Below are 27,589 nucleotides of genomic sequence, written 5' to 3'. Positions count from 1 at the left end.
GTGTTGTCTTGCAAGTTAAAAAAGTATGTACCAAGGACTGTGCTGTGCTATATGATACAGGGGATCAAAAGAAGACAGCAGTCCATGACCTTATTGAATGAATGAAGAATTAATTAGCCTTAACATACTGATTCAAGTCATGCACATTAACACTTAGGTAGGGGATATGCTCAATGACAGTCCCTAATGACATGTTTTTGAAATTTCATAAACAATAATTTGTTTGTTTCAAGAAATGAGAAAATTATTTGCCATTTTATAATTATGTGAAAAGATTGTGAAAGCCAAATAAAAATGACAGAAATACTTTCATTGGCTTAACCTAAAATAATCTGGAGTAATCACTACAGGGCTAATAATCTTAAAGGTGTAAACCTTTATGAGCTTTAAAAAAAATATTTAAAAATTTGGTGCTCTAAAATTAAGCAATAAAATTCATAAAATAGCTAACATATTTTAGTTCATAAATGCATGTTCTAGTCCTTGCTCTGGAACAAAGTAGCCTTATGACATTTAATTTCTGTGGAGTTGGTTTTCTCAATTACCAAATACTTTTAATACCTATGCTATTTTATCACATGAGTTTTCTTAAGGATTTAGTGAGATGATAATATATGTGAAAATGCCCTGAAAACTAAAAGCAATTAAACTTAAGAAAATATATTTGAGAATGTACTATCACCTAAAACTAAATCTCAAACCCAATTAATTGTTCTTTTTAGCTAATTTGCATTATAGTTGTCCCAATGAGTTATGATAGTTAATGCTAAATTAATTACTAGAAAGAAGTTGGTTAAATACTAGTAACCAGCAAACATTCTTTCAAAATGCATGATGAAAACTGGAAGGAGTAAAAAATTTTAAGAAATATATTTACGTGTTCTAGAGTTTTGAAAATAAATGATTCAAGTAACTGTCAAAAATCATAAGCAAACTGAATAGAAGAAAACATGGGGGGTTGGGAGGAGGTTTAGAGAAAGGGCCTAATTTGGAAACTTGCCTCATCCAAGTAAGGTCTAAAATTTAAGCAATTTAAGCAATTAACTTCTCTAAATTATTATTTTATTATAAATTGGGTATGTTTATACTAATAACTTTGGGGTTACTTGAGATACTCAAGAGATTAAAATCTGTAAACAAGCATGAATTACTATAGTAGCAGTAGTGGTGGTAGTAGTCAGTAGTAATTACACATATAATGGTGACAGCTATTTGGAACGGGTTGTTTTTACTGAATTCCAATCTAATTGAGGAGTAACTTAAGATGTGTAAAATAAAATAAAGCCTACTGAAAAAATCCATATCTGAACAAACATAAACTTGTTATATAACAAGCATTTTACTCTATTGACCTGGGTTAATTCTACTTATATTCTGTACATTATGCAAAAACACATTTCATTTTGATTAAGAATACATTTATTTTTTAAAGGGAACTATCCAGAGTGTTGACTGTTTCATTATTAAATAAACAGAAATGTATTTATTGTTTGGGTAACAAATAACTTAGTTCTACTTAAAAATGTTTACCAAAACAGCTAGAATTAACCTAATAACTACAGGTCATATCACACAGTGAATTTATAACTACACATCTAAATGGGTCTCAGCTAATAAAATAAGGAAAACATCCTTCAGGTGTCTCATACGGTAAAAACAAACCCCCCCCATCTACTGTAGAGTCTACAATCTATAATAATGCACATTATTCCTCAACTATGAGAAACAAACTAACCTTTTTACAGAATCCCAAACTGGGAGAGTATTTGTCTACCAGTTAATTATATCTCCTTCAGCAAGTTATAAATTTAGATGTATATTGAAAAAGTTTTTTTTTTTTTTAAAAAGCAGCAATACGTAAAATGGCCATTCTTATTCATTGCTAATTCTACATACATGAGTAAAATCTAGAATAACCATTTGTGAAAAGTGATTTTAGTAGAATGTATCAAAAGTTTTGAAAACATTCAAACATTTTGACAAATTCTTGAATCTTGCAAAGAAAAAAAGTACTAAATGGAAGAAGCTTTAGGCAAAAGTATTTTTCTCATATTTACTTTAATAGTAAAAATGAAGAAATAACCCTAATGCCAATCCCTAAATATGGGGATGGGTACATAAATTATGGTAACCCCACTTAATGGAATATTGAGTGGTCATTTGAAATTAGGCTTAGGACTAATATCCATTATATGGGGAAACATTAAGTGTTAAAAAAGTCAGTATACAAAATTTTATTTACAGTATGATCATAACCATAAAAAATAAAAGATTGAAAGGATATAAAAGGAATGTTAACACCTATTCTTGATGGTTGATTATGAGTAATTTTCCGATTTTTCTAGAGCTTTATTTTTTTTTTAAAGATTATTTATTTATTTATTTGACAGAGACAGAGACAGCCAGCGAGAGAGGGAACACAAGCAGGGGGAGTGGGAGAGGAAGAAGCAGGCTCATAGTGGAGGAGCCTGATGTGGGGCCCGATCCCACAACGCCGGGATCACGCCCTGAGCCGAAGGCAGACGCTCAACCGCTGTGCCACCCAGGCGCCCCTAGAGCTTTACTTTTATGTTGGCCACAATTTCTCTTAAAATCTAGGTATATACTTCTCTTTTGTTTGTGATACAGAATGTAATATTTTGAAATATAATATAGGCTATTAAAATATTCAAGTAATTCAACTAGGGAATTAGTCATATGCTTTTTGGCTTAAATACATTTTCCCCCTATTCTGTATGTGAAATAATGAACTAAGACATTCTTCACCCCTTGCCCCAAACCCTTCGGATTCACACAAAATATCTTTCTGTTGATTAAAAAAAAATTATTTTCTAAACAAGTTCACCTTCTGAATATCCTTCAAATCCATTTTCTCTCACGCAAGCCCTCATCTTTTTTGCCTATCTTATTTCAGTAGGCTTTTAACTGATCTCCTGTTTCCAGCCTTAGGGAAGGCTGTCCATACAAATCTATTTTTTTTCCTGCTCAGAACCCTTCTAAGATTTCCAATTATCAAAGCTCTGTTGGGGAATCCTACACATACTAGAGAGTGGAAAGGAAGAAAATCAGTATTGTCTGAGGAACACCTTCATAAGAAATATAATTTATACAAATCCATAAAAATGGGCCCTCTCCCCCCAGACAACACTGACATACAAGATAAAGTCCACTTTTATTTCATAGGGGGAAAAAAGGACCATAAATATGTGAAAAGATCAGACTTCATTCCTAATTAAAGTCGATACAGTTAAATCAAAGAAAGTTAGGTACAGAATTGTCAGTATGACATGACCCATTTTGTCTGATAGGATACTTTAAAATTTTATCAGTACCAGGAAGGATATACACTGAACTGTTGATATTTCCCTAAGGAAATATTTTCTATAAAGGACTGTATATATAATGATATAAAGAATAATGAAATGAATATGTGTATATTTACTTGTTACTCAACTTAAGAAAGAGACTATAACCAACAACAAATCACTGCTATGTGTTTCTCCATGTTTTCATTCCCCACTTCACCAGCAGGAAAACACTATCCTGAAGTTTTTTTCATTTTCACACTCTTTTGGGTTTTACCACACAAGTGTCATCACTAAACAATATTTAGTTACAGATGCTTTTGAATTTTATTTGACTGATACGATACTATAAGGGACTTACTTTTGTTCGGTGAAACTCATTCATGTTGACACGTACTGCAATAGCTCATTCATTTTCACTTCTTTGTAGCAATGACAGCTAACACGTATTTAGAATCAGATATTGTCCCAGGTACTTTACATGAGTTAACTCATCTATATCCCCACAGCAACACTTCAAGGTAGATAGTATTATCTCTCTACCCCATATGAAGAAATTTTTAAAAAGAGATTAAATAGGGGTGCCAGGTGGCTCAGTCAGTTAGGCATCTGACTCTTGATTTAGGCTCAGGTCATCATCTCAGGGTTGGGAGATTGAGCCCTGCCTCCTGCTGAGCTTGAAGCCTGCTTGGGATTCTCTCCCTTTGCCCCTCCCCCTGCCCCTGTATGCCTGTGTGCGTGCTCTTTCTCTCTCTCCAAAATAAAGAAATCTTTTTAAAAAAGAAAGATTAAGTAACTTGGCTAAAATGAAACTGTTTTTTTTTTTTTTTCCATTTCAAACAATGTTGCTAAGAACATTCTTTTACAGACCTTATGATATATATGTACAAGAGGTTTTCCTGGTAAATATCCAGGAATAAAAACGGTGGATTACAGGACATACCTACTTATGACCCAGTTTACATGATAAAAATTAGTTTCCAAGGTAATTCTAACAATTTACATATCCATATTCTCACCAAGCCCAGGCATTATCACAATGTGCACTTTTATGTATTTATCTGCTATTTAATTTCTACAATGGATCAGTCTTACTAAAAGTTACATAATATTTCTTTCTGCAAATGAGAAATTCTGAGAATGAACAAAAGAACTAACAAACGAATGCACAGGTTTGTTATTTTACCATGGCTCCTAATACTATTTCATCCTCAAATCTTTTGGTGTCAGAAATACTGATGTACTTGTTTCTTACCATTTGACATTTCACACTTCTGATTCTTAGTACATGTCATTTCCTCTGCCCACAATGACTATCTTCAATTTTTCCACAAGAAAAACTCTATGTCAGCTATAAACTCTCAAAAAGTCTTTGGTGATCCACTCCCAACTTAATCATTCCCTCCTCTAAAGTTCCTCAAAAATACTTGTATCTATCACCCTATATTCTAAGTGTTCTCTTATTTATATTTCTGCCAAGAACTACTAATGGGAGACTTTGCCTACATTTTATCCTTGGAGCTTATAATTATGCCTGTCATATAGTGAGTATCATATAAATAATGTCTAATATGCAACCATCCACAAATCAGATCACAATAAAATAATATAGACTCTTGGGAGTAAATCTGGTGTAACAGGAAAAAAAATGATGAAAAAGAACTCCTTAACAAAAAAAATCTTCACCCACAAAAGAATAATTTTAATGAATGTAAAAGTTCAAATTACACAGAGAAATTCTGCCCATACTCCTAACCCCATGGAATAACACCTACTACTATTTGACAGAGATTTCCAGACTTCTTAATGCATGTGTATTTGTTCATATCCTATGTATAATACTGTTCCATTTATACTGTAGACAGTCTATCCATGTGGTGCCTTTTTTCACTTCCTAATGTATCATGGACCTCTCATCACATCAATATATAAAGATATACCTTGTGCTTTGAAGTGGTCACAAATCAGTTTAGTATTTGTGTGTGTCATCTATTCTATAAGCAATACTCTAATTATGGACCTTCAGATTCTTTCCAACTTTTTGTTATATATGTTGCAACGCATGTCCTTATACATACATCTTGGTGCAATGGTAATATTTCCTTAGGATTCATTCCCATTAAATAGAATCACTGAATAAAGAATATGCATATATTCCCATTAAATTACCAAGCTATCTTTCAGCAAGCTTATGTATCATTTGAAAACTCCTCAATAGTATATGACAGAGGGACCATTTCCTCACATGTCTGTTCACACTGGGCTTTATCACTTACTGATCTTTGCCAATCTTATTTGCCAAATAAGAAAAATATTTTATTTTCCAAAAACGATATTTCCATAATTAAAATTAATAATAACCAAAACTTTCTTAAGTTGGATACAACTGAGTAAAAAGTATTCAGGCTTCGTCAAATTTGAATGTTTTTAACTGAATTACAACCCCTTAAAAGTAACAATTACTATGGGAACATGGACATATTCTAAAGTTAGGTGGTGGGAAATGCCAAAAATCTTTCACAAGAGCAGAAAATTTAACACATAATATACATAAAGACTGTACATACATTTTCATGATCTCTAGCTTAAAAAAAATTATCTATAGCAGTCATATACACCCACATTCAGTGCTGGCATAGGCTCATCTGTATTATCTATATAGTAACCTATGCCAATATTTTATGTACAATGGAAATCTGTTTCACTCTCGAGGCTGCTATAATAATTATTCTCCTATGGTTGCTAAGAGATTGTTTAGCTTTTCCTTTTTCTAAGACTACTATAGCAATTTTGTGTGTAGAGGCAAAAGGATGCTGGGTAAAGCAATAAAATAATTCCAGCTGTAGCTCTCTTTCAGAACATAAGGCTAGATGACAGCTGCAGAGAAAACAGACACAGACTTTGCTTCTCGCTTCCCTTTGGTCCCTTCTTACTATGTAATTCTGAGTAGAGACAACTTACCGTTGTTCTGCAAACCTTTTTAAATATATGATTCTCAACAAATAATCAGGTGTGAAAAAAGTGTTATCAGTCTACTTATTGCACTAGAACTTTACTCTCCTATTTGTATATCACAAAGCACAGGTTTGAAAATATGTGGCTGGGTTATACCCAACAAGAGAAGATTTTAGTAATTATATTATTAGTTAATTTTAGAATGAAGAATTTTAAAATGTTCTTCGATAAAGAAGTCTTATATTTCAGTACTGCATATGTTAAAAATGCTACCAAAAGTGCTATTCTTTTGGCATTTAAAATTATATACTCAAATTATGAAAACTTGGGAAGCACAGAAAAAAAATGACAATTTCACAAGCCCAGCAAAATCACCATTAATATTTTGGTGTAGCACCCAAAAGCAATTCAATTTAGATCTGACCACAATTATCTCCTATCCTGCTCATTAGATTTCTTTAATTCCTTTGATTAGTTTAGGAGTAAGAATACACTAACCTGTGAGTTTTTAATCTTGCATTTGTCTATGAGCTTTGTCTAAAAACATTAATAGCACATATAGAATTTCGTTTAAGCAATCTGAGCACAGTAGTCAGTGATGAAACAATATGGAAAGAATGAGAAATGTACCAAGACATAATGTCCCACAAAAACAGAAGAAAAAAAAAAGTCCTCCAGTCTAGGTTGATCAACACACAAACTAAACTCCTTTTCTAATAAAGTTAGCGTGACTTAAATGTGATATTAGCTTTTCAGGAATTGTTTATTGTCTGTTAATTTGTTATTAGGCAGTAGTTACACTGTTCTGGTAACTATATTAATTTATACAATCCTGGAACTGGTAAATGTATTTCTAGGATTTTATCCTAAGGTCACATTCAGAAAAATACCAACAAAAATTAATGCGAGAGGCTGTGAAAAATAAAGTTTCAATAAAACATGAATGGTTAAATAGATTATTTGGACAATTATATGATTATAATGGCTACATGCAAAAACTCTGAAGTCAGACTTTGTGGGTTCAAATTTTAGGATTTATACTACTTGAATTCCAACTACCACAATCACTACCATCACCAATACAAACAAAACTCCTTTCAAAACACAGTCAAGGGGTGCCTGGCTGGCTCAGTCCACGGAGCATGAGACTCTTGATTGCAGGGCTGTAGGTTTGAGCCCCACACTGGGTACAGAGATTACTTAAAAATAAAATCTTTAAAACACACACACACACATGCACACACACACACACACACACACACTGAAAATGGAAAAGAGATTTTGATTCTCATGGTACGTTAAAGAAGTATGTATTTGAACACAATACGAAAGAACAAAGAAAAACCTAGGCAGAAGTACCTAAAATATTAATAGCAGTTAACTCTGGGTAGGAATAAATGATTCCTGATTTCTTCTTTATAATTTTCTAACTACCCAAATATTCTACTTGAAGATGTATTAGTCTAAGAGTCAAGAAAAAAAATGTAAATAACAAACCATTATGCAAAAAGGTTATACAGTTCTTCTGTTCCCTTTAGATAATAAAACTCAATCTGAAATATACTAAAGTTGTGGAACTCAACTATCGGACAGTACTTAATGTAGGATGGTGACAGTCACAGTATTATAACATTCATTTGCTAGCCAAATAATGCCTATCCATGGGGGTGCCTTGGTGGCTCTGCCGGTTGGGCATCTGACTCTTGATTCTGGCTTGGGTCGTGATCTCAGGGTTGTGAGACTGAGCCCCCCACCCCGTGCGGCACTGCACTCAGTGGGTCTGCTGGAGATTCCTCCCCTCTGTCCCGTCCCCTGCTCAAGCACTTGCACTGTCCCTCCCTCCAAGTAAATAAATCTTTAAAAAAGAATAATGCCTATCTACTAACTTAGTTTTCAGATATAAAGCCTTATTAAAATGCTACCACCTTTGAAAGTTAGTACATGAATAATTCATATCCCCCTTCCTAAAGCAAAGTTACATTGAACAATCAATAACTGTAAATCATAATCTCTTAAATCATTTTGGCTCAGAAATGACACTATCAAATTCTAAAAGATTAAGTCAGTGAAGTATTTCTCAGTGGCCAAAAGAAAAAATAAGACAACTTTCACTTTAGATCAATTAAGTGTCATCTTTCTTCTTCCCAAAAGCATGAAATAGGAGATCTTTTCCTCTTAGAACCACAGCCTATTGGGAGGTGAGTTAATTTTATGGGTTGTTTTGTTTTGTTTTGTTTTGACCAATCCAGCATATCTGAACAACGAGAGCTGTTCTCTGATTGGAGAAACACTGTAAAAATGATCTTATAACAAATATGAGCTAGCATTTAAAAAAACAAAACAAAACAAAACCTTAACTGGCTTATTAAAACAGTCAAAGAAAGAAACCAATGAAAACAACATTCATACCTTTTTACAGCTAAGATTAAAAATCTCGAGTGTGAAGATTTTTCTTTAAAAAACCCTTCTTGGGTACCACCTAGGTATATGATCAGCACTGAACTAAAAACATCAGGGATGAAAGATGAGTGAGATATGATTTTAAATCCAAATGATGATATATTTTACATAACCCTTCAAAGACAGATATAAAATAAAAATCTTCCTGTTGATTCATGATGACTGATAAAGACACTGAACTGCTGAAAGCAGAAAGGTGTCCACCAGCAAATAATCAAATGTCTACTATAGCTTTAGAACAGAAAAGGTGCTCAAATAATTATTGAATAAATTAATAAATACTTAAAATGATGAGGATTTCCACTCTGGTATTTAATGCCTTCAAGACATTTAATGATCTAAATAAAACAAAATCATTACCTCTTCTGGGTTAAAAAAATTAGATAATGGGTTATTCTTTAAAAACCATCTTCGTTGTCTTTGCAAATAATCACCAATAAAGTAAACCTAACTACTGCTATAAATCACAGCCAACTTGTATTCAAAATAATTTCAAAATGTTTAGTTATGCCAAGCCCATTAGGTGAATTACAAAAGAATGATGTACTTTATTTCTGATAAAGTGATTAAATAAATTAAAATATTTTATAACTTACAATATATTCCAAAATAAGAACGACACGTAAAACTTTGGCATATCGTGAAATCAAACTTTGGCATATCGTGAAATCAAACTTAGTAAACTCTTAAGTTTACTAAGGTAAACTTAAGAGTTTTCTTTGGCAGTTTTAATTCTGGATAGTGATTCTTTTAAAATTTTTTCAAATAGGAAGTTCAGAAAAATTTATCTCACATATTTGCTAGCATTTCAGTATCCCCCACTCCTTTCTTGATATAATTAAGGTTAATGTATTATAATCAGGTCAGACTTCTTTAAACAATAAACATGAGTTTTTCTACCGGAACATACTCCTAGTTATAAAAGGGCTATAAAACCAAGATACAACACACACTTCTATTGAAAGACAGAATTTAGCCTAAGCTAGAGATCATCTAAAAAACTGAGGACTGATGAAGATTAGGATTAAAGGAACATGAGTACAGATGTTAGCTTTTGTTCTCATCATATACCCTTCCTGCTCGTGTACTGGTTAGCTATTCCTGCACAATAAATTACCACAAAAGAGCAGCTTCAAAGAACAAACATTTATTATCTCACAGTTTCTGTGAGTGAGAAATTTCAGCACCTACGCTGAATGGCTCTGGCTCACAGTGCTTCAGGAGGTTACAGCAAAGGTAATATCCATGGCTGCAGTAAACTGAAGGCTTGTTTGGGGCTGGAGGACTTTCTTCCAAGATCGACCCATTTCCTTGCTGGCTATTGAAACAAGGTCTCACCACATGGATCTCTTCATAGAACCACTCAAGTGTCCTTGCACACAGTAGCAGACTTCTCCCAAAGTGAGTGATCCAAGAGAAAGAGCAAGATGGAAGCCACAAATTTTCTTAGGACATATCCTCACTTAATTCACATTCTATTTGTTAAAAGTGAGTCACTAAGTACAGTGACACTCAAAGAGAGGGAAATTAGACTAGAGTGAAGACAGGAGTATGAAAGAATTTGTGGACATATTTTAAAACTACTACTGTTCACCACTTTATAGACAAGTAATTTACAGTTCTCTCATATACACAACACACTCATCCCCTTCCCAAGACTCCCCAAAAGTCTCATCCCTCTAGAGCAATAACTTCACATTCAGGATGTTGTGATCTAAATAGATCCATATATAGATGAAACTTCTCAGGTATAGTTCCTTAAGCACAATTCTCTGAGTATAATTTCTCCCAATGTAAAGACCTGGGAACTAAAGTGACAAATTAACTGCCCTCCATATACCCAAAATACAACAGTAGGACAGACAGAGGAAAACTGCTATAGCACCATCATGTACAAAAGAAAACAGGAAGCATAATGGAGCCACTGATCCAAAGTAATTCTGAAATCAAGGTGGAAACACCTTCCAAGTTGCTTGAAGAGAACTTAGGATTTAGGGATAATTCTCCACAGCTCTTGTCTCTGGCCTTGGAGATGTAGTCTTTGATTTCTGAGTCACCCTTCCATTTTATGAAAGGTAGCCCATATTTACATATATGCGTATAGAATGTTTTAACCTGCCTTCTCCCAGAATTTTGGGGATCTAATGGGCCACTTTTCAGTCTGAGGTGGTGATACTTCTGCCAAAATAACTCTTTTGAAAACACTGTGGGTTTCTTGTGATTCTTACTGGGGTTCACACCATTAGACAAAAGGCCCAGTCACAAACCTGAGATAAACTCTTCTCTACTTTTAATTTTTGCTAAGGGACAACCCTAATCTGATAATAAGCCCTATCACTTTGATTGAAGAGTTCTTGGAGGCATACCTTAGATCTTTCTGAGGTCTTAAAGGATTTTATATATCACACACTTGGCTTCATCTTTAGACAAAGCTATTCTGAGAGTGCCCTGGATTTGATCTTTGCCTGGAAACCATTTCCTAATTTTAGCATAGTTTGATATACTGAGAGGATGAGAAGTTTCAAACCAGAAGGTCCTGGTTCCATTTCGCTTTGGAGCCCTTCTTTACCCAATTTACCATAAGCAGAAAAAAGAAACCAAGCAATAGTTTTAACCTTTTGCTTGATAATCTCCTTAGCTAGGTCACATAGCTCATTAGATACATTTTCTAGGGCCCATATTACTGTAACTGACAGTGTTGCTAACCTTCCTGCTACTATGTAACGACTCCCTTTCTTCCAGTTTCCAATACGGTTTTCTTCATTTTGATTTAAGCCTTTATTGGCAGTCTCCTCAAAGGCTTGACATTAAGATTTCTATCTACTATTCAAGTTCAAGGTCTATCCCACATTTTAAAGTATTTGTTGGCAGCATCACATTTATGGGTACCTAAATCTGTATTAGTAACAAATTACCCCTAAATTTATAGGCTTCAATTAATACTTAACATTTTATAATTTCTGCAGGTCAGGATTTCAAGAACAGCGTAACTGTTAATAGGTTCTAGCTCACAGTCTCCAATGAAGTTATAATCAAAACATCAACTATGGCTATAGTCATCTAAAGGCTTGTTTGGGAGTAAATGACCTGCTTCCCAAATGGCTCACTAACATCGTTATTGTCACAAGACTTCAGTTCCTCACCACATGCACATCTCCACTAGGTTGCTTGAGTGTCCTCATCCCATGACAGTTGTCATTTTCTAGTACAGGTAATCCAAGAGAACCAGAAAGAAGCTGCAATGTCTTTTATGATCTACCCTTGGAAGTCACATTCTGTCACTTCTACCATAAGTCTCTTTGTTAAGAAACAACTAAGTATAACGTACACTCAGGGGGAGAACAATTAGATTCTACCAAAAGGAATATAATTTAATAATCTATTTTAAAAACACTACAGAATGTAAAACCAAGAATTAAAAACTTGATAAAAAAATTGCTTAGTAAAATTACATTTAAATGGAAGCCTACTACTACAATCTCTAGTAACAATGCATATTTTCTATTTCATTAAGAAAATAAAAAAGCAACCAAGTGCTTTAATGTCTAATGAAGCTAAAATACAAATAACTCTTTTAGGGGTGTGTGTGTGTGTGTGTGTGTGTGTGGATTTGGACTGGGGGCACTGGAGATACCTTACTATGAAGCAGCCATCCCAAGGAGCTAATAGAAAACTACTCTTGCTGCTTTTTGTTATACAGTAATTCTCCTCACTAGCCTTGTCCTAATTCTAACTTTTTACTCTTTCGTCTGCTTCTGCGATACATTTATTATTCCTCATTAATATCTTCCCCATTTTTTATTCTACACCAAAGCTTTGAAAAATACAGTACTAGTAGTAAATATGATTATGGATACAATGGTTTTTTTTACAAAATCCATTGACTGTTATATGCACAGAGTACTGCAAACAATTATGCCCTGTAGCAGTTTTTCCTTTACATAATGGTATAAAAAGAAATGAGGTGAAACCAAATCAGAAGAATATTAAAATGAATAATAGCCATTATGTAATGAACAGTGTTAGTATATGAAACTCTAACTTTCTGAAACTGAATTTTAACCAAATTTACTCTCATCACAGGGAGCAATCCAGAATCCTATTTCCGGACTCATATTTTGATTGATACCAGTAGAAAATGGAACTCCTTTGTTAAAGACTTAAGTAAAAAATATTATTTTCATTTTATTACTTATTTCTTATATCTAATTAACTGCAATTCACTGTATTTTTAAAATAATAAAAAACCAAAAATAAAATTAAAAGATTCATATATTTAAACACAACAAAGGACTCTTAAGTGTACAATAGGGGGACTGGTAATTAAAATACATCTATAAAAAAATACATAAAAACATTAAAAATTATAAACTTGAAAAAGTATTTAAGGACACAAATATTATATATCCGAGTACAAAAAAAAGACTACAGTACAATGATATTATAATAACCCATGTGCATACACATTTATGTGTACAGAAAAAAATCCCAAAGGCTATATTTAAAAATAAGTATGGTGGTTATCATGGATGGTAGCACACGGATATTTTTTTCTTTAAACTTTGCTATACCTCTCAAATTTTCCAAAATACAAACATTTTTATTTTCTGATTATAAATGCACTTAAAACATTTTGCCATGTCTTTAGGTCACAATTTTTACAGTAATATAAGTGATTATTCATACTAGGTATACAGACAAATTTGGGTTCATTTACTGTTCTAATATTGTTGTGAAGTATTAATACTTCTTGCATCAAACGTGAAAAATATGGAAAAATTCTAAAAATAAAGTCATATATAGCTCAGAATCCCACAATCCAAAAGTAATAAACAAAAATATTTAGCATTTTAGCAAAGTAGTGGTAACACCACATAATTCTTACGTTTTTATTACTCAGTATATTATAAAGCAAATTAATAATAAAATGTTTAATGGTTACACAATAAAGATATACTTTAATTAATTCAATCATTTAGGTTTTCCTATTTAAATACCTTATTTTTTATTATTAATACTTTAAATACACAAATCCAAAAATCTGTGTATAAAAAAATCTTTGTGGAAGAAAAAAAAACAATAAAAACATTTTACACATCTCTAATTCCTTAGTATAAATTACTGGAAATTGGTTCACTAGATCAATAGGCATTCAGATTTCTGTTTTTAAGGCTTTTTAATACATATTACCAAACTGCTTTCTAGAAAAGAACCTACCAATCTACATTTTTTCCAGCATGGCATTAATCTGTCAATCTCACAGATAGATACAGTATGGGCCAGAGTCAATTTTTATTTTTAAATTTTAATTTTTTAAAGATTTTATCTATTTATTTGAGAGAGAGAAAGAGAATGGCGAGAAGCAGAGGATAAGGGAGAGGGACAAGAAGACTCCATGCGGAGCATGGAGCCGGACACATGGCTTGATCCCAGGATCCAGAGATCATGACCTGAGCTGAAACCAAGAGTCGGACACTTAACCAACCAAGCCACCTAGTCACCCCTAGAGGGGAGTGTCAATTTTTAAACCTTTCTTGATTTGGTAACTAAATATGTCAATTTACACCACCTGCTGCTTACTTGGTCATATATGCTTATTAACAATTTGCAATTCCTTTTCTGTGAATTCTTTATACAGGTACCTTGCCTGTATGTGATGGTTAATTTTATGTCAATTTGGCTAGGCTACAGTGCCAAGCTGTTCGGTCAAACACCGGTTTAAATGTTGTGTCAGCATTTTCAGATGCGACTAACATTTAAATCAGTATATTCTAAGTAAAAGAGATTACCCTCCATAAAGCAGACAGGTCTCATTACAAAAAGACTTAAAAGACTGAGGTCTCCGAAAGAGGAAGGAAGTCTGCCATGAGACTGCCTTCCAACTCAAAACTGAAACATCAAAGTGTGTCAAAATTGCCATACATGCCTGGCTACCTACCCTGTGCATTTCTAACTTGTCAGTCCCCACAATCGCTGAGCCAATCCCTTTAAAAACAAACCAAAAAAACCAACCGTGACCACCAACAAACCAACCCAAGGAAACCAAACAAAAACAAACTCTTTATAACACCTACCTATACACATGCCCACACATCCTATTGCTTCTGTTTCTCTGTATTTGACAGTGTCTGAGAAATTTTCTTAGAAATTCATGTAAGTTGTTTATTAAGGTTAGTGATTTCTTCCTTATCGTTTATGCTCAGAAATTCCTTTCAAGGCAAACTACTTACTTGTAAGTCATCTTCTGTTCCTTCAGCTTCATTTTTAAATGTTGGGCATCCTAAAAAAACAGGTAGATGTTAATTAAGCAAAGAATTTTTGTCTTAGGTTTTAGTATTATTGACTAACTGATTAAATCATTATAATACTGTAGAACTGATCAGAGATCATTCTGGGCTGCCTGGCAACAAGTCAGATGTTAGCCACTCATACCTGCCTCTTTGTTAGGAGAACAAAGTGATTATTTTCCTCTTCTATGGGTATATTTCCAGTTATTTATTAAAGAGATGTTTTCTGCGAAAGTGTAGTATCTCTAGTAAGCCCTACCCCTAATTTTTCTAAAATGCTCAAACTGCTAGGCAGAGTATACGCATCACAACTCCTCTGGTGTTTACCCACATACGACTTATTCAATTTTCTAAGAATTCTTACCCAGAAAACAGTATTTAATACCCCAAATGAAGATTTTAGTTGCTTTTGTATGAAAGAAAACAATAAGCCTTAAACCACTATTGACCAGTTGTTGCTATTGATCTTTGTGTATCAGTGTCTCTCTGTACATTTTCATGGTGTTCAAGAGTGCCTTTAGTTTCAATAAGTTAATAAGGAAGGATGTCTTAGCAAAGTATTCTGAGTCTATGCTACCCTTGAGAGATATAGCTAGCATGGAGATGAGGACAAATCTGTCCTTTGGAAAGGGTTGCATCGTTTATTCTTATTGTCATGGAAGAGTAAGTAGGAGAAATTTAATGGAATTGTTGAAAGTCTATATAGTGGTTGGTAATGACACTAACTAGTAGGTTTTAAAAAATGTTCAAAAATAACGAGACAGATTAGTACTGTAGTCTATTCTACCTGGCTAGGAGTTTGTAGGCTCCTCCATATATATAAACTGTCCTTTAAAATGGGAAACCCAATCTGTTTGATCCTAGTGAAAGAAGTATACTTTTATGGAGACACTGAGTATGGGCTTAAAAGTAGTAACACTTTAGGGAATGCAAACTGGTGCAGCCAGTGTGGACAACAGTATGGAAGTTCCTCAGAAAGTTAAAAATAGAACTACCCTGCAATTCAGTAATCACACTACTATTTACACACAAAGAAATAAAAAAACACTAATTCAAAGGGATACATGCACCTCCATGTTTACTGCAGCATTATTTACAATAGTCAAATTATGGAAGCACCCCAAGTGTCCATCAATAGATGAATGGATAAAGAAATGGTATATGTACACAATGGAATATTATTCAGCCATGAAGAACGAAATCCTGACATTTGCCATAACATGGATGGAGCCAGAGAGTAAAATGCTAAGCAAAGTCAGTGAGAGAACGACAGATACCATATGATTTCATTCATACGTGGAATTTAAGAAACAAATGAGCAAAAGAAGAAGAGAGAGAGAGACAAAGCAAGAATTAGACTCTTAACTATAAAGAACAAACTGATGGTTACCAGAGGGGAGGTGGTTGGGGGATGCGCGAACTAGGTGAAGGGGATTAAGAATACACTTATCATGATGAGCACTGAGTAATGTATATTGCTGAATCACTGTATCGTACATCTGAAACTGATATAACACTGTATGTTAACTATACTGGAATGAAAATAAAAAGCTTAATAAAAAAAGTAAAAAGTAAAATTAAAATTCCAGCAGCTATGGATAATGATTGCCTTTTTAAAGTACTGGTTCTTGAACACCAGCTAAGTATCAGAATCAAATGGGGAACTTTTAGAGAATATACTGGTACCACAGCATATTCTCAAACCAATATTGTCAGAATCTGTGGGATGAGGCATAGGGCTCTTCTTATTTCCTGCAGTGGTTTGAGAACCACAACCACTACAAGAGAATCCCAGGAATTTTTTCCCCTCTAAATTCATAATATAATCATTTCACAATTCTTCATCACATTTGAAATAGGAACTCTAAAAAAAAAAAAAAAAAAAAGAATGCCTCAGCTCCCTCCCTAGGCAGACAGATTCAAATAGTCTGGAGTAGAGACCAGTTATTCTATTTTTCAAAGTGCCCCAGGTGACTGAAATGGGTAGCCAACATTGAGAACAATTATCTAGAAAGAACTTACAGGTTCTTGTAATAAAAATAAAATGAATGCTACTATTCCATGGAAATTTTTCTGAACTGAAAATCACTGTTTACCAATCTCTAATCTTTTAAAATAGCTAAATAAATTATTTAAGCAGTTTCAAGCACTATCAGTACAGATCTGTATTAAGCAGTTCCATGTTCTTGCCTATGGTCAGTCTCATTCATTTCTTCTAATTTTCCTATTAAAACGTTATCTTCAAAATATACAAATCACATGCTGCCTAATATATTTTGATTCAGTTACTTTATATAGAAGGTGATTTCTATTTATAGAGACAATTTTCCTTCTTAATTAGAAAAACAAATCAAGTCTTAATTATAACCTCATTGTGGGGAAGAAATGGGCTTTAAAGTGATTTCTTCTTGCTTAATTAAGCAGAGGCCAGTCTTACATGTAAATACATTCTTCTTCCCTTTAAAACCTGCAAGCTTTAGTTAGTATCTTAACAGACTGGCAAAATATACAGAGATAGATGGGGCTGTGGTCTCTACCAAACCTCAGTAATGAAATCAGGTGAAGAGTTAAGAGAGTTTCAAGAAAAGGTTTGCCATAGGAAAAACTGAGTCTACCTATGAAAAACAGAAAACTTCTAATAACCAAATACAGTGGAACCTGGAACAATACAGGAGTTACCCCTGCCCCACCCCAATGCAGTTGAAAATCCACATACAGTTTTTGATTCCCCAAATACTTAACTACTAATAGTCTACTGTTGACTGAAGCATTACCAATTACTATAAACAGTGAACACATACTTTGTATGTTATATGTATTACATTCTGTATTCTTAGAATAAAATAGAGAAAAGAAAACATTACCAAGCAAATCATAGGGAAGAGAAAATTTATTCATGGTACTATACTATAAAAGAATCCACATATAGTGGTCCAGCACAGTTCAAACTGTGTTGTTCAAGGGTCAACTATATTTGATTATTGGAAATTTTCTCTTTTTTATGACCAAAACAAGGATATGACTGATCTCACAACACACAAGGATTTTAAAAGTTCTGACTGTTCCCTCTTCATGCTCTTACTTAAAAACACTTGCATTATCCGAAGGTTGCTATTGATGGGTTCAAGAAAATACATGTAAGTGGTATATATTATGATGTGACAAATATAGACCAGATTTTAAAAACCCATCGTTTTTATCTTTGCCTACAGTGAGCTTTCTAAGCTAATCACATTCATCACAAAAGCTGACTTGCTTAAAGTCACTCTACTCTATATATGATAAACAAATTAAGAAAATCGTCAAGAAAACCTACCTTGAGAAATATCTTCTATAGCTCTTCGAATGCCTCTATCAAAAGCCCTAGCATCAGCAGGACTTTGAAAGGTAAGGCCAAATTTCTTGTCATCAATCTTCCAGTGGTGAAATGTTGGAGTGACCTTATTGTAAATGAGGTCTTTTTTAAGCATACATTCCAAAACCACCTGCCAAAAGTTAAATGCGAAAGATTACTATACATACATCAAATAATCTAATGTAGCTCTTAAATACAAACTGAGGTGAGAACAAGAGCTATTATATTTCAGTAAATGCATTTCCCCCCTTTATTAATATAGAAGTCTTGCTACTTAATCTACTTCATAAAGTCACTCAATACAGAAATTTTAAAATGGGATTAGAGAGGATTCTGGGAAGATGACAAAGTAAGAAGGAAACTTTCTCCCCACTTAGACAACAATTACACTGGCAGAATCTGTCTGACATAACTATGCTGGAACTCTGAAGGGAAGGTCTGCAACTCCCAAGGGAAGACACAGACACTAAATTGGGGTTAATTTTGGTCAATCTCAGCATTAGTACAGTAGCAGCTCCCCATCCCCCATGGCAGGGAGGTATGCACATCTTGTTCCTGGATCTGCTTGATCAAATCACAGGAGCCAGGGTGGGTAAAAAGGACCCTGTCCTCCAAATATCAGCGATCTGTGCTCTGATTACTGATGGCTGACTGTGATCAGAGAGATGTAGACGAAGAGGAGGATAGCCATAGTTATTATGGCTAGTCCCTCCCTCAGCAGAAGGAAGAAATGTCCAGGCTATTTAAAGGATCAGCATCCTTTTTTATCTATCATTTTTTACTTTTTCCCATTTTCAGTGCCAGACATTAAAGTCTAGGACATTCAAAAACAATTACATTCATGGGGAAAATTAGAAAGTGACTATTCAAACCCAAGGAAATACTCAGAAAAGACATGAGAAGACCTAAATTTACACTTCACGCAGATCCTCAGCATAGAGACAGCCTAAAACAATTTAAAAGGAAAAAAAAAAAGGCAAAAAAGCAAATCTTGTGGAAGGAAGGGGGATAATCTGATTTCCAGAGTTACCACATAATTAGATTCAAATGTTCAATGTTCAACAAAAAAGCTCAAGGCACACAAAGAAACAGTAAATTCATTTTTTTCCTTTTCCCACTATAAGAAAAAAAGAAAATTAACAGAAACTGTCCCTAAAAAAGGCATGGCAGATCTATTAGGCCAAGGTTTTAAAAAACTCACAAAACTGTCTTAAGGAGAAAGTTAAGAAAAAAATGTACAAACAAAATGAAAGTATTAATAAAGAGATAGAAAATCTAAAAAGAAATGAAGAAATTCTGGAGCTCTAAAGTACAATAAATGAAACAAAAAATTCACTACAGGGATTCAAAAGCAGATTTAAGCAGGCAGAAAAAGATCTGTGAACTTGAAGATAGACAACAGACATTACTGAGTCTGAAGAACAGAAAGAAAAAGATTAAAGAAAAGCAAACAGCTTAAGGGACCCGTGGGACACCATCAAGAGGACCAACATAGGGGTGCCTGGGTGTTTTAGCTGGTTGAGCATCAGACTCTTGATTTTGGCTCTATGATCTGAGATCATATGATCATATGATCTGAGGTCATGAGACTGAGCCCTGCACTGGGCTCTGCTCTCAGCATGGAGTCTGCTTGGGATTCTCTCTACCTCTCTCTCTGCCCCTCCGCACTGTGCCACCCTGCCACCCCCTCAAAATAAATAAATAAATAAATCTTTTTAAAAAAAGAGGAACACACACATTGTGGGAGCTGCAGAAAGAAAAGGAAAAGGGGCAGAGAGAATACATGAAGAAACAATAGTTTAAAACTTCATAAATTTGATGAAAGACATCAATATAAACATCTAAAAAGCTCAACAAACTCCAATTAAGATGAATTCAAAAGAGAGCCGCACCATCAGACACAGAGAGAATCTTGAGAGCAGCAAGACAGACGTGAACTGTCACATGCAAGGGATCCTAAAAAAGAATACGAGCAGATTTATCTTTGGAAGCTTTGGAGGCCAGAAGATAATGGGCAGATATAGTCAAAGTACTAAAAGAAAAAAAAGTCAACCAAGAATCCTTTATTGTGGCAAAGCTGTCCTTCAAACGTAGGACAGAAACTAAGACATTCCCAGATAAACAAAAGCTGAGAGAACGTTAAAACTAGATCTGCCCTGCAAAAAAAGCTCAAGGAAATCCTACAGAGTGAAATGAAATAACACAAGACAGTAACTCGAAGCTGTACAGAGAAATAAGGATCTCAATAAAGGTACGTGCATGAGCATTTTAAAAAGCAGTAAAATTTTAACACTGGTTTGTAGCCCTCAATCAATAGTAGTAGTCATGGCAATGCTGATCGTCAGGTGACACCTCTAATCCACAATACAGTAACCGCTATGAAAAATTAGATCATTATTTATAAGACGAGACTTTTTTTAATAAAGAAGGAAGAGAAATTTGAATGATAAATAAAAGCACTTAGGAGCTCAAAGACCTTATGGACAGATTCTGAGAAGCTAAAGTTAATGGATTTTAAAGGCAGTGAAAAATTTCAATCTCCAATGTTTTTCCTTCTTCTGAAAGAAATTCTAGGGTATTTTATGGCAGGGAGAGGAAAATGCCACAGTCACTAAATAACTAAAACTTCTGAAGATATATTCCAAGTTATTTTGGGAAATATAGAGCAAAACTCCCATCATAAAATTACTGGACTGTTTGCCAGAAGAACTTAAAATAGACCAAGTCAAAAATGGGTACAACCACATTTTTGTTTCATTAATAACAACTAACAATTTGGGAGAGCAGAGTAAATTTAAATACGTACTTTCAAACTACTATGTACTTTATTATAGTTGCTACCTTACAAACAGATAATTACATGTTTACAAATTGTATTATCTAAGAAGTAGTATAGTTGGTAACTAGACTTAAATTTTTTCACTAGTAACTTCCTGAAATATTTTTGAGTCCAAGGAAAAATCATTTCATTTTTGAAATAAAAATGCCGAATTCAAATTAGATCACTTCTAGCCAAAATCAATAATTGGTATCTCAAATAGTTGCTTCATATTTAGTTTTCTGGATGATATAAAAGCTAGTATCCTTTATAAAGACACCAAAAAATATCAAACTATATTATCATCAAATACGTAATTTTACTAATTATCTATTAATAACAATTTGTCTTTAATGCAATGTTCTGACCTGAGTTGGATTTCAGACATTTTTAAAAAGAACAGAAGGAACAATGGCAGTGTTTCTCACATAACAGCAGTTCAGCTACAACAGAAGGGAGGGAGCCAGTATTCTTTAAATATATGTATGTCATATAGGAAAGACTGAGGAACTGCTCCAGATTAGAGAATAAAGACATGTGATCTTGTACTGAAGGAACAAAAATGTTTTAAAAACATTAGTAGGACAGTTGACAAAACTGGAATATGGACTGTACATTAAAGTACCTTATTTATGTTAAACTTCCTAAACAGGATAATTAAACTGTGACTAAGAAAATACCCTTGTTCTTAGGAAAAATACACTGAGGTACTTAGAGGTAAAAGGCAGAACATATGCAATTTACTTTAAATAGTTCAGAAACAAGTAACAGTGTGGGTGTGTCTGTGTGTGTGTACTGGGGGAGCGAGAGAGAATGACAAAACCAACATGGCAAAACGTTAAAAATTTGGTATATTTGGGGGAAAAAATCTGGTGTATTTGGGTAAAAGATACACAGGAGATCTTATACTATTCTTGCTAACAGTTGACTCTTTGCAAAGAAGTGAAATGGACAAACAAAAAAGGCATAAAAGCACAAATAAACGGGGGGGGGCTAGGAAGTACAGTCAGTTAAGCATCACGGAGTCTGCTTAAGATTCTCTCTCCCCTCTCCCTCAGCTCTGCCCTCCCCTCCCCCCGCACACTTTCTCTAAAATAAATCTTTTTTTTTTTTAAAGTACAAATAAACAGTATTAGGAATGAAAGTGGAACAAAACTGAAAGCACAGCAAAACTTCAGAAAGTAATAAAGAATACAATGTATAAAACCCCAAATTTGAAAAAGTGAAATAGCCAATTTCCTGGGAATGGAAAATGAGATACGCTGTGATTCCTTCGGCACCTCTGAGAGCTATAAAGACCACCATCAAGAAGGCTATCCCCTGTAGAGAATTTAGAAGGGATTACTATCAGCAGAAAGAGGAGAAACCGTAGTCACTGACTTCTAATTAAGAACACTGTTCTAACTCCTCGTGGCCACACAAACAACAACATAAAATTCTTGGGCACAGGCAATAACCCCTGCTTCTTTACTTGGCTCTTTCCCAAGCCCCCACAGACTGTTAGATCTCTGAACTGCCAGACTAAAAACAACCTTAAACAATTCTCTTCTCCCTCTACTGGGTCTGCATAATTTGGAGAGGGGACCATACAACTCTGAAGAAGTCAGTATCAATGATCTGAGGATTTAACAGCCATGAATCCTTATTAATCAATTTATACAGCAGTATCTGTAACACAAAAACCATTTAGAAACACAAGAATATTCAAAAACATAATGATAGTTGGAGAGCTTCAGCCTTTGAGCTGAAGTAGACCAAAAAAAGGGGGGGGGGAATATATAAGATTGAAAAACTTAATAAACAAGGTTAAGCTTTATAAATCCAACCTTTTATATTACAGTGAATTGAAGCCTTTCAAAAGGCAATGGACATTGGAATGAGGAAAGGTCTCAAATCAGTAACTGAAGTTCCTCCCAAGAAACTAAAAAGAAAACAGAGCAAGCAGAAGAAAGAAAATAATAATAAATAGAAACCAATCAATTGAAATAAGAATCGATCAATGAAAAGAAAAAGAAAAAAATCAATGAAACAAAATGCTGGTTTAAAGAAAACATTAAAATTGATAAATCTCTACTAAGACTAACAAATTAAAAATGAACACACAAATCACCAATTTCAGGAATGAAACAAGAGACAGCACTAAGGATCTTGCAGCCTTTAAAAGTATAACTGATATATAAAGAACTTTTCAATCATAAGTTACGTAACTTAGAAGAAATGAACCAATTCTTTGAAAATCGTATATTATCAAAACTCAATCACGATTAAAAAAGATAACCTGAATAGTCCTATAACCATTAAAGAAATTGAATTTGTAATTAAAAGCTCTTAAAGAAATCCCTCTATATTGTAATGATTTAACTGGAGAATTCTACCAAATATTTAAAGAACACCACCAATTTTACAGTCTTTCCCAGAAAACAGAAAAAGAAGGAACACTTCCCAATTCATCTTATGAGGCCCAGTATTACCCTGACACCAACACCAGACAAAGATTAATATCAAAAAAGAAAACTACAGACAAATACCTCTCATAACTTAAATACAAAATTCCTTAACAAAATAGTAACAAATCTGGGCACCTGGCTGGCTCATGTGGAAGAGAATGCAACTCCTGATCTCAGGGTCATAAGTCCAAGCCCCACACTGGGTGTAGAGATTACTAAAGAAAGTGAATAAACTTAAAAAAAAATAATAGCAAATCAAACCCAATAATATATAAAATGATTATACACCATGACCAAGTAGGATTTATTCTAGGCTACAAGGCTGGGTCAACACTCAAAAATCAATCAACATAATCTATCATACCAACAAGCTAAAGATGTGATCATGTCAACTGCCTGCAAAAAGCATCTGACAAATTCGAAACCCATTTAGGATAAAATATATCAGCAAGTCAGGAATAAAGAATTATCTCAATTCATTAAAGAACACTATAAAAAACCCTGCAGCTAACATTTTACTCAAGGGTAAAAGACTGGATGTGTTTCCACTAAGATCTGAACAAGGCAAGGATGTACACTAATGTCATTCTTCTTGAACAAAGCACTGGAAGTTCTCGTTACTGCATAATGGAAGAAAAAGAAATAAAAGGTATACAGATTGAAAAGGAAGGAATACAACTGTTTGTGTATGACATGACTGTCTACATTAAAAAAAATCCCAGGGAATCCAAAAACCTCCTAGTTCAGCAAGGTAAGATGATACAAAAAATAATCACATCTCTATGCAATGAGCATGTACTAACCAAAATTATAAACACAATACTGTTCACAATTGCTCCAAGAAAAATGATACACTTAACACTACAAATATAGGAGTTACATGCTGAAAATCACAAAATGCTAATGGAAGAATTCAAAGACCTTACTAGAGGCAAATCATGTTCATGAATTAGAATATTCAACATAGTAAAGATATCAATTCTCCCCAAATTGACCCATAGCTTTAATACAATTCCTATCAAAATCCTATCAAGGATTTTTGTTGACATAGGTAAGATTATTCTAAAATTTATATGGAAAGACACAGACACTATAATAGCAAAAATAATCTTAAGAAAGAAGAATAAAATGGGAGAAATCACTACCTTACATACAGGGAAGGAGAAGGCTTACAGTATAGCTATAGTAATACAATGTGTGATACTTGTAGAGGGGTAGACAAATAGAGTAAATGGTGCTGGAAAAACTGGACATTCACAGGCAAAAACAAAATACAAAACAAAACCACCAACCTGACCTCAGTATTATGCATCATATAAAAATTAGCTCAACTCTGACTGAAGACTTAAATATAAAATGTAAAGCTATAAAATTTTTAGAAAAAAAAATCGGATAAATATTGGAGACTTGTTCTTGGACTTGACACCAAAATCGTCATCCATGAAAGGAAAAAAAGGATAAACTGAACATCATAAAATTTAAAACTTTGGCTCTGCAAAAGACCTCATGAAGAAGATAAAAAGAAAAACTACGGACTGGGAGAAAATATCTGCAAACCACATATTCCCACAAAGAACAGTATCTAGAATATAAAGAACTCTTAAAACTCAACATCAAAAAAAACAAAACAATTCAATGAGAAAAACAGGTAAAGGTCTTGAACAGATTTTTTTACTGAACAGGTATAAATAAACACATAAAAAGATATTCAACATCATTAGCCATTAGGGAAATGAAAATTAAAAACCACAGTGAGTTCTCACTCCATACTTATCAGAATGACTACAATAAAAAATGGTAACTACACAAAATGCTGGCAAGAATGCTTCGAAACTGGATCGTTCATACACTGTTAATGGAAATGTAACATGGCAGAGCCACTCTGGGAAAAAGTCTGGCAGTTTCTTACGAAACTATCATACATTCAACAACTGCACTCCTGGTCATTTATTCCAAAGAAATAAAACTTAGATTCATAAAAAAATTTGTACGTGAATGTTCAGAGCAGCTTTATTTGCAATAGCACAAAATTGCAAATAGCCTACGTGTCCTTCAGTGAGTCAATGGTTAAACAAATTTGGTACAAAGACATCACAGAATACTAACCAATAATAAAAGGAACAAACTATTGATACACTCAACAACCGGAATGAACCCTCACGGTACAACAGTGAATGAAAAAAGCCAATCCTGAAAGGTTACTTACTTATGATTCCAATTATATAACATTTTTGAAATTACAAAACTATAGAAATGGAGAACAGATGAGTGGTTGCCAGGCCAAGGAGGAGGTGGATGTGGTTATAAAAGAATAACAGGAAGGAGGATTCTTGTAGTTACTGAATTGTTCTGTATCTTTTCTGTCGATGGTAAAACTGTATAGTTCTAAATACACACCCAAGTAAGTACAAGTAAAAGTAGGAAAATCTGAATCTGATGGTTTGTATCAATGTGAATACATATTCTGATTGTGAACATACGACAGTTTTGCAAAATGTTACCAATGGGAAAACTGGATAACAAGTAACAGGATCTCTTCATATTATTCCTAACGACAATTATTAATCTATAATTGTCACAATAAAAATATCAATTAAAAAATCTACGGAACATCTGCAAAACTAGATTTCAGAAAAATGAGTATCAATTTCTGGTAGGGGAACCTAGGAGACATTAAGGACACTTCCCTATAATAAAGAACATCTCAAAACAACAGCTGAATCATACTTGCGTCTGCAACACTGGAAATTCCATTAAATTCTCAAAGAAGCCAACATTAGCACCAACATTTAACATTATTCTGAAGTTCTAGCTAATGCTATACAAAAGGAAGATAAGTTGTGTAAATGAGCTTTAAAGGATATCAGAAATGACCGCCCCCCAAAAAAAAGCATTTACAGCAGTCACACATTTTTGTTGTACCTAGGAAAAAACTTAAATGAGTGTACCTATGCCAAAAAAAAAAAAAAAAAGACAAATTGTTTAGTGTTCTGAATGAGCAAAGATATACCAGTAAAAATGGGTAAAGACAACTAATAAGGAGAAAACTAGTATTAGCAGATATTAAACTACATAAAACTAAAACTAGTTAAAGAGTGAAATATTCACCTAGCAATCAACAGACAAACCAGTGGAACTGAATAGAAACCGGTATGGATTGAGCTGCATCCTTCTGCAATCTAGGAAGAAAAGCTCTCATCAGAAAATGGACCAGTTGGCACCTAGATTTTGGACTTCACAATAAATTTCCACTGTTTAGGCAGGCAATCTGTGGCATTTTGTTATGGCTGCCCAAGCAGACTAAAATAAGAAGTCTAAACCAAACCATCATACTGTTTATCATAAACTTAAAAAGTCTAGCACAAAGAAGGCACTCAAATATCTGTTGATTAAAAGAATAATATCCATCAACTAACCAATTAAAGGCATGCTACATTACATTTAAATTCTAATAAAGCAAAAATAGTGAGGAAATATTTATAAAGCTAATGAAGTCAATAATTTGGGTCAAAGAGTTTAGGCTTCAATTTAGCTATCAGGGAGGCTATTAGCTATCATTAACAGTTTAATGGCAGCTAGAATGTAATGGAAGAGATGTGCAATATACCACAATCAGGTATAAAACAGAAACACGAAGCCAAGATAATCCTGATGAGCCTGACAGACCAAATCAGCCAGTATAAATCAATCATTAAACAATGAAATATTACTTTAAAATTAATAATTGAATATTAAAGAGGAAATATAATATTGTCAGTAAAGAGAGCGCTGAAACCAGTGTTAAGCTGAAGTTTTCTGAAAAGACAAAAGCAACCAGAAAGGTAATGTGGGACACATTTCAAATCTTAATTTTCAAAAAACAGCTATTGCATGGCTCCAGAAGCAAGAGAATAGAAATGATAACAGGCAGGTTTTTTTTTTTCTCTTCAAGGAATACTGGCTATTTAAAGAATTAACTGGTG

At 33.8% G+C, this 27,589-nt stretch overlaps 1 protein-coding gene across 2 annotated transcripts in view; it reads right to left on the bottom strand.

Moving 5' to 3' along the window:
- Positions 1-27,589, bottom strand: part of SPRED1 (sprouty related EVH1 domain containing 1) — a 115,734-nt gene that overhangs the window by 18,737 nt on the left and 69,408 nt on the right. For both annotated transcript variants that reach the window (XM_040620444.1, XM_008702264.1), the window contains 2 exons: positions 18,324-18,492; positions 14,951-15,000 (listed from right to left, as the gene is read on the bottom strand). In XM_040620444.1, the coding sequence (XP_040476378.1) occupies positions 14,951-15,000; positions 18,324-18,492 (219 nt within the window). The remainder of the gene's footprint in view (positions 1-14,950; positions 15,001-18,323; positions 18,493-27,589) is intronic.

Source organism: Ursus maritimus, unplaced genomic scaffold, assembly GCF_017311325.1.
Source record: "Ursus maritimus isolate PB19 unplaced genomic scaffold, ASM1731132v1 scaffold_35, whole genome shotgun sequence".
NCBI lineage: Eukaryota > Metazoa > Chordata > Mammalia > Carnivora > Ursidae > Ursus > Ursus maritimus.
This window is presented reverse-complemented; position numbering and strand designations above follow the sequence as displayed.